This window comes from Hevea brasiliensis, chromosome 8 (genome assembly GCF_030052815.1).
Source record: "Hevea brasiliensis isolate MT/VB/25A 57/8 chromosome 8, ASM3005281v1, whole genome shotgun sequence".
Taxonomy (NCBI): Eukaryota; Viridiplantae; Streptophyta; class Magnoliopsida; order Malpighiales; family Euphorbiaceae; genus Hevea; species Hevea brasiliensis.
This window is the reverse complement of record NC_079500.1, coordinates 93,261,615-93,267,614: the sequence shown is the minus strand read 5'-3', so window position 1 is coordinate 93,267,614 and position 6,000 is coordinate 93,261,615. Positions and strand designations below refer to the sequence as shown.

General features: G+C 38.0%; 1 protein-coding gene across 2 annotated transcripts; it reads right to left on the bottom strand.

The window, feature by feature from the left end:
* Nucleotides 1-943: 943 nt before the first annotated feature.
* LOC110650241 (CDP-diacylglycerol--glycerol-3-phosphate 3-phosphatidyltransferase 2) lies at nucleotides 944-4,463 on the bottom strand. 2 transcript variants are annotated; one of them, XM_021805124.2, is made up of 7 exons: nucleotides 3,793-4,449; nucleotides 2,801-2,898; nucleotides 2,641-2,691; nucleotides 2,404-2,517; nucleotides 2,149-2,205; nucleotides 1,932-2,017; nucleotides 944-1,768 (listed from the first exon to the last, which is right to left on the bottom strand). In XM_021805124.2, the coding sequence occupies exons 1-7, from the start codon at nucleotides 4,373-4,375 to the stop codon at nucleotides 1,648-1,650; spliced, it is 1,110 nt and encodes a 369-aa protein (XP_021660816.2). In that variant the 5' UTR covers nucleotides 4,376-4,449; the 3' UTR covers nucleotides 944-1,647. The 2 variants fall into 2 exon arrangements, 1 of the variants encoding a protein (XP_021660816.2); XR_002493915.2 differs by having other exon boundaries at nucleotides 1,697-1,768; nucleotides 1,932-2,024; nucleotides 3,793-4,463.
* Nucleotides 4,464-6,000: the final 1,537 nt, after the last annotated feature.

Sequence of the window (6,000 nt, the reverse complement as noted above, 5' to 3'; positions counted from 1 at the left end):
GCTCTTCCCAGCCTGTGCTGCACCATTTTTCTGCAGGTCTATGCTAGGCATCCCAAGCTCCTTTCATCAGGCTTACATACCGGCGTTGCCTTCACAAACCCAACATTCTTCAATTCACGGCCCACAGAAACTTTTACAGGCCTGCATATCCTATGGAGGACCATGGTAGGACTAGGAAGCTATTTCCAATCTTCCTTTTGCCTGAAGTTCAACAATCTCTTTAACAAAAAAGAAAAAAAAAAGCACAACAATCTGAAGCTTCTGCTCTTCTGACATCCTGTACATGATGCTGCAACGTGTCTTTTGCATAAGTCAGCATCTGAACTTTAATTTTTCTTGTCCTAAATGTTTGCCAATTGCCATCTTGGCAAGTTTGGCTGCAATACAAACTTCAAATTCACAATATCCCAACCAAATGTATGTTTTTCCTTTTCTTGTTGGTATCTGGAATATAGAAGAAACAAAATAAAAAGCAAAAGTTCCAGCTTTATAAGTTGGTAGCTTGTCTTCCTTGTTCTAGACTCCGATGTCACCAATTAAACAGATAAAGCAATCAAAATTATCCTGACGTACCCAGGTAAATTACCAGAGGCACCATCTAGCGAGGAAAGCAATCTTCCCCATGTTAAAAATTTAAAGGTTCAGATTCAAAATTTCTCTTGCTATGAAGAATGTGAATTCTGAAATGTTCCATGAATATCGTTTTAGAAGATTTCTTTAGTCCACAAACACTACAGTGGCTGATAATTGTACCTTATTTAGTTTCAGTTAGCATTTTACAACATAAAAACTACTCAAAATAAGATTATTATTGTCTTGCGTGTGATAATATTTAATGCACCTGCAAAGTAAGAGTTAATGCACCACTGAAAACATTCATCTTATGATCAAGCTCTCATATAACATACGAAGTCGAGATTTTAAATTCTAATCCTCTCCCACAGAACCAAAATGTAATATTTTATACTAAGATTCTATTCAAAATTGAGAATACATAGAGGCACAACCTTCTCAAAAGGAACTTCATACTGAATATCGAAGCAATTAGAATGAGATCATTCTGGCAATATGGAAACGGCAAGGGATTTTGGCCAGTTGCCTAGTTTTATGACATAACGAGCTACCATCCTCAAAGATGGCCTCTAATCATCAGCAAAAAACTTAAAATCTGCCCAAAAACACCAATAAATAATTGATATTACTTAATCCTGTTTGTTTAAATATTAAACTGAATGCGAGTTTTTCTTCAGCTCCATCAGCAACTTAATGACTCCACAATGTGTTTCTGCCGGGATCCAACTATTGCATCAATGATACAGGAAGCTCCAAATCTACTTATAACACCACCAGTGGCTCTTAGCAGACATCTACATACTAACATTTCTCCTGTATATCAAATCAACAAGGGTACGTATTTTCAAAACAACTCTCAGAAAGCCTTTGAGAAGCCGTGATATCACCAAAACAAGACGAATTCCAATCAAACGTAACCTAAATATGTGGGAGTTCTTCACTAAAGGAATAAGCTTCCCTTAATCCACTGCCTATCTGAAGAAAGACAATCTCTGAGGGTAGTCATCAAAGGGAATGTTTGAAGCATCATGACCTTATCCAGAGGCCTTGGCAAGAAGCAAACACAGACGCCAACTACTTCAGCAACACTCTCCATATCTTACTCATGTACACAGCCAGAGACCATACTGAAAGACCTGCTGAGATATAAAGCAAAACAACACCAGAAGCTACCAAAATCCCAGGTCCTCCAAGACTGCAGAACAAAGAAAGGGCAGAGACAAAGAGAAGATCAGAGATCTCAGAGAATGATCCAATTAGTCTTCTTTTGGCACATCACCAATGAGTAAAGAGACTAGGTTGCAATAGCAGGAAGAACAATATATTATTAAAAAAAAAAAAAAGAAGTGGGTATGGACCTGCTGTCTCTGGTAGCCAGGAGGATGGTTAGTGCAATCATCTGTGTTGCAGTTTTCCACTTCCCCAAGTTATTAACAGCAACAGCCTGTAAACTGATCATTCTTAAGATTTAAATTGAAACTAAGAATGAAGCATTTGCTCTCCAAACAAAGGCATTGACAAGTTTGCAAAGATATGGAAGATATGGTTAAAAAGTACAGGGAATGGCAAACAAACCTCCAAGAGTTTACTATTCTGTGAAGCAGCCCATTCTCTGACGGCAGACATGGTTATCTGCAATTAAGTAGGAAATTGATTTGTTAGATCAAATAACAAATCCTAAAATATCAAACAAAAATATCCCATATTACCCCAAAGAACTTAAAAACAAAACCCTAAAGAAAACAAGGAAAAAAAAAATTGCAATAATGGGAAAGCCCACTCAAGTGGGACTATTACAGTTAAATAAATAATTACAGGTAACAATATTACCTCCCGACCAATTATGGCTATTGATGGTACAGTCAGTAGCCATGGTAATTGTCCAAAGATTGCAACTTCCAGAGGTCTAGTACACAATAAGACCAAGGTGGCAGCAACCATAAGCTGCATGCGGCCAGCATAAGAATCAAATATGAACTCACAAATCATTCTTGCAAGTTAAAATGAATTAAAAAGGTTACTTCACCATGCTTAACCAAAAACTAATAATATCATTGAAACACATACTTTATCAGCCACTGGATCCAAAAATGCACCAAAGGCAGAGCCTAACCTCATCTGAAAAGCATTTAAGCATTTTAAATCAATTAATTATGAATTACAGATCTGCTGGTTAAAAACAGCAAAGAAATATCCTCAACCGGATTATACTCCCTTTTAGTTATACCTTTCGGGCTAGGTATCCATCAAGCCAATCAGTAACTGCTGCAGCAATGAAAATACTTGTTGTAGCAGTTCTCCCCCACCAACTATCCACATAAAAAGCTAGAGAGCAAAAATTGATGTGTTAGTCCCCTCAAACCCCAGCCCATCTAAGAAATTTCAGCTGTTGGTTTTCTTAGGAATAAGCACACTTTTCCAAGTCCAGAATTCAATAAGCCTTAGGGCCTGTTTAGTTCATCCTGCAAACGGAATGGAAATGGAAGGCACTCAAGACATCTCATTCCATGATTTCCATTCCAATTTTCAGTTTTAGGTAGGCAAACTAAATGGGGACTAAAAATAATTTTGGAAGTATATTAATGATCATATTTCATTTCCACCTGAAATTAGATGAAACGAGTACCAAACACAAAAAAGAGATTCTATAGCCTTATTTCTCTTGTGCCAAAAGATACAAAACTACTCCCGTCCCCATTTCCATTTCATTTCTAAGATGAACCAAATTATCCCCAAAGACAATGCAGCTAGCTGGATAAAGCCAGTTAGATCTTACAAATACAGCAACATTACAGAGAGATCATACAACTACTTCAACACACCAAATAATCTAGTGCTGCCATACATTGCACAAAACCCAAATAAACATTTCACATTAGAAGTTTGACATCTATAAAATCAACTAACTTCCTCATCACCTCATAAATGAGGAGCCCTCATGTAATCGTTGCCCAAAAAAAGGGAAAAGCGCAAGTGTTCACATTGAAATGGAAAACCCAGACAATTTGAACAAAGAATGCTGCCAAGATCAAACTATAAGACCATCCAAATTCATCAAATTTTTCATTGAAAACAATTACATAGAACTACTGAAAAACAAAGTTATAATATCTTAAAAAACCCCATCAGGAGAAATAAATACGATAGCACCTCGAATCAGACAATGAAAAGAATCAAAATTATGCTCAGGAGAACATAAAGACCTAAAATAGAACGTACTGCTAACGAGAAGCGGCACAGCAGCGACACGGCCGAGGGTTAAAATGGTAGGCAGCGTGAGCAATTTATGATAGGAATCTTGTTGACTTTGGCAATTTTGCAAAGACGGCGACGGCGACTGATTCCGACTGTCTAAATGGTTATTCTCGTACCAATCAATCCCGTTAACCTTGTTCTCGGACCCCATATCTGCTAGACCCGATCCGGTAGACGACGAATCGGACCCAGAGTAACCTCCCGTTTTTGGAGCGTTGGAGGAGGAGGAGGAGCTAGAATTGCAAGAAAATAGAGAGAATTGCTTTTGGCCACGAAAAGCAAACCCTAATAAATTGTTACCATTGCTATTATAATAGCTACTATTAGAGGCAAAGGATGCGCAGGGCGTTAACCTGCGCCAATCGCTTCTATTGCTATTTAGGGATAAAGATAGCGAGGGTGAAGAAATTTGAGGGGTAATAAAGGGAGCAGCTGCGGCGGCGGTGGTGGTAGTTGAGGCAGAGCCGGGGGTGGAAGTGACAGAGCGGGCCCATTTGTAGGGTTTGCCGCAAAAAGAAGCTGCCACGGTCAGTTTCAGGACAGCCATGATGGAAGTGGCGAGATTGCACCGAGTGAAACTTGAATTTGTCTGTGGCTTTTATTAAATATTTTGAAAATTGTGAAATTTTAAATTTTTTTACAAATAATAATTATAACAAATACTTCACTTATTTTACCAAAAATTTATTTTATATTTTTTTATATTTAAAACACTTCAAAAAATAAGTTAATAAAAAATTTTCTATTAAAAAATTATATTATTTTAAAAAATAATTTTCTCCTAAAAAAAAATAATTCAGAAATAAAAAAATTTATTATTATAAAAAATAATTTTTATATATAAATTATTTTTTATTAAATAAACGAAATTTAAAATTACATTCATAGTAAGTATAAGTAAGGCGTTGTTTTTGTAACACCCTAAATTTTTAAATTTATTATTTTGTGAGTAATATTAATATTTTAATTTTATTTAAATTTTAGAAAATTATTTGAAATTTTTTAGATTTTCGAAATCGGGTTTGATTTCTCAAAAATATAAAATTTTAATAATTTTTAAAAATTAATTTAAAGACCACGTGACAAAATTAAAAATATATTTGGATTCTATGGATTTTTCTGAGTTTTCTGAAATTTTTTCAGTATTTTTGGACCTTATTTTCTGTCCCAAGGCAGAGTAAAAATTTAAAATTTTGTATCTTGAATCAGACCGACCTAATCGAACCAGACCGGATTGGACCGGTCGAATTGGACCGGCCTTCTTCTTTTCTTCCCTTCCCCCACGCGTCCCGTCTCTCCTCCTTCCCCTCCCGTTTTCTCTCTCCTCCCTCACCCTCAGGCCTCGCCGCCGCCTCCCCAGCCACCCCACCTCGCCGGCGCGCTGCCCCACCACCTCCCTACGGCCGGCCGACGCTCCAGGCGGCCGGAAAACTCGCGCAAAGACCACCCGACGCAAGCGTCGTTTCGACTTCCCAGCCGATCCGGTCACCGATTGGGTCGGGTCTTGTGTCAAACAATATCTACACCTCGAGAGCTTTCCATAGACACCAAGAACACCAAAATCCATTAAGCGGTTTGTCCAATTTTTGTTCGGGAAGTTTTAGCCCATTTTGACTTTTGGGCTAGATTCCTCCCAAACCGTGAACCCCACGAGAAAACCGAGAGTACCAGAGCGCTCCACTCGTCGAGAGCTTCGCGGCAATATAAATTTCAAAATTTTTCGACACCGTTTTTCGGTGGGTCCCACAAAACTTCGTAGTGTTTTTCCGAGCATTAAATATTCTTAGAAAATTTCGTAAAAAATTTTATACTAACCCCCGTGTTGTGGGCTTCGTGTAGGTACCTTCAATTCACGGAAATTTGACAATTGTCCGGGTCTGTGAATTTCCAGCCAGACAGACCAGCTACCAAAAAAGTCTTGGAATTGGATCAAGATTTTGGCTACCCCACCATTGTCAGATGTCCCGAGTCCGTTCCGGAGTCAGAATCGGCATAGGTAAACCTGAACCTTGCTTTTGATACCAAGATAAACCGGGAGCCCTTACCACTCATAGAATGAACTCATGCTATGCCTCTTCCCTATCCATAGGTACTCTCTGGCTGTGCCCTTTTGTTCATTATACAAGTGATAATGGGACCGTCGCACCTTAATGTCAAAACAAAGATATTTCT

Bases quoted from the DNA above. Each gene is read 5' to 3' on its own strand.
- LOC110650241 (XM_021805124.2), bottom strand. From the start codon at position 4,375: ATGGCTGTCCTGAAACTGACCGTGGCAGCTTCTTTTTGCGGCAAACCC. The intron at 2,018-2,148 runs GTTTGTTTGCCA...ATCAGTTTACAG, and splicing joins AGAATAGTAAACTCTTGGAG to GCTGTTGCTGTTAATAACTT. The intron at 1,769-1,931 runs GTCCATACCCAC...TTTGTTCTGCAG, and splicing joins CTGGCTACCAGAGACAGCAG to TCTTGGAGGACCTGGGATTT.